This window comes from Gymnoscopelus braueri, assembly GCF_963280865.1.
Source record: "Gymnoscopelus braueri genome assembly, chromosome: 12".
NCBI classification, from domain to species: Eukaryota; Metazoa; Chordata; class Actinopteri; order Myctophiformes; family Myctophidae; genus Gymnoscopelus; species Gymnoscopelus braueri.
Window position 1 is genome coordinate 47,864,537 of NC_137614.1, and position 1,609 is coordinate 47,866,145.

General features: G+C 47.4%; 1 protein-coding gene across 1 annotated transcript; it reads right to left on the reverse strand.

The window, feature by feature from the left end:
• Window positions 1-290: 290 nt before the first annotated feature.
• Window positions 291-1,407, reverse strand: LOC308096822 (E3 ubiquitin-protein ligase TRIM35-like). The gene has a single exon (XM_080444292.1). The coding sequence runs from the start codon at window positions 1,199-1,201 to the stop codon at window positions 416-418; it is 786 nt and encodes a 261-aa protein (XP_080300418.1). The 5' UTR covers window positions 1,202-1,407; the 3' UTR covers window positions 291-415.
• Window positions 1,408-1,609: the final 202 nt, after the last annotated feature.

Sequence of the window (1,609 nt, forward strand, 5' to 3'; positions counted from 1 at the left end):
GAACCAATAGTGACAATGTATGGAAAGAGTGTGTCAGTGAAAGTGTGTGTGAAGGTGTGTAGGTGTGTGTTAGTGTCAGGATCAGAGAAGGACAGCTTTCCTCTGTTCCAGTCCAGCTGGACTCTGATCCTCTGGGGGTTCTGCTTCACTGAGAGATCAGTGAGTGACCCAGGTGAGGAGCAGACTTTGTATTTACCCTCCAGTAACCCTATTCTCCAGTATGGACCCGCTCCGTCTCCCTTCCTCTGATAGGACTCTGCTAACACACCTACCTCCCAGTATGTATTGTCTCCAACCTCAACATCCCAGCTGTGAGTCCCTGATTTAAAGCCCTCCGAACCAAGGACAATGGTATAGTGGTCAAACCTCTCTGGGTTGTCAGGAAGCTGCTGTTTCTCTCCCCATCTCACACTGGTCAGATCATCAGACCTTGCAGTGTAAACTGGACTCTTTGCATTGTGGTCTTGTAGTTCTGCAGGAATGAGATGTGTTCAGCTCTCAGCTCCTCCTCTACGGCTCTGATTGTGTTTGAAAGAGTTGATATGTCTCTGTTTAGACCCTCAATCTTCTCCTTCATCATCTGAGTCTTCTGCTGCTCTTCCTCCCACAGTGCAGCAATCTTAGCATCCTCTTCCTCTTGTAGAAACTGACGCATCTTCTTAAACTGTTCCTTAATCTGCATCTCTGTGTGCTGAGTCTGGGACTGAATGTGTGCTGCCGTTTCATCATAGTTTGTTTTAACTTTATTAAAGACCTCCAGTTTCTCCTGTAAAGGTTTCAGTGATTTCAAGACTTCCTCCTTGTGATCCAGTGCAGCTTCATCGATGGGTGTGATACTGTGTTTGGTGTGTTTTTTTGAATCTCGACACACAAGACACACTGGCTGTTGACATTCCAGACAGAACAGTTTGAGTTTCTCAGCATGCAGACTGCAGAGAACCTCAGACCCTGTTGAAGCTCTCTGATGTCTCTCCTGTATGAAGGCCTCACACAGGTTCTTCAGAGCCAGGTTTCTGGGTGGATCCACTGAATGTCTCTCCTTACAAACTGGACATTCCTTTATTACCTTCTCTCTCCACCATTCCTGCAGACAGGCTTTACAGAAGCTGTGGCTACAGGACAGGACAACAGGATCTTTAAAGATGTCACAACACACAGGACAGCAATAATCCTCTTCGGGGCGAGACGACTTGGAAGCCATTTAGTCTCTGAGTGAAGCTACAGACACACTGTTCAAGCCAGGAAATCAGCCAGTCAGTGGTGGTAACACTCCCTCCTCTAGAATGTTCCCTGAAGTTTACTTTCACTTTGAATCCTGGTTCTTGTTATAGTCCAGCAGAGTCAGCAGCAGGTTCAAGTGGTCTGGGTCAGTATTCCTCCTGTAGCCGTAGAAAGACAGTCTGTCCTCTATCATGGGAAGTTGTGTGTGATCTGAACACGAATCTTAGCGTCCGTCTCTGTTTGTAGTCAGTGAGGAGAGTCAGAATAACAACCTCTTTGTTTCCTGGTTTCTCCCACATTAGTCTGGCAAGGGGTGGAGCTATGACACTACTGAACTATTGCAACACACGTGCGCGCGCACGCACGCACGCGCACACACACACACACA

Excerpts from the sequence above, each read along its gene's own strand:
- LOC308096822 (XM_080444292.1), bottom strand. The coding sequence starts at position 1,201 with ATGGCTTCCAAGTCGTCTCGCCCCGAAGAGGATTATTGCTGTCCTGTG.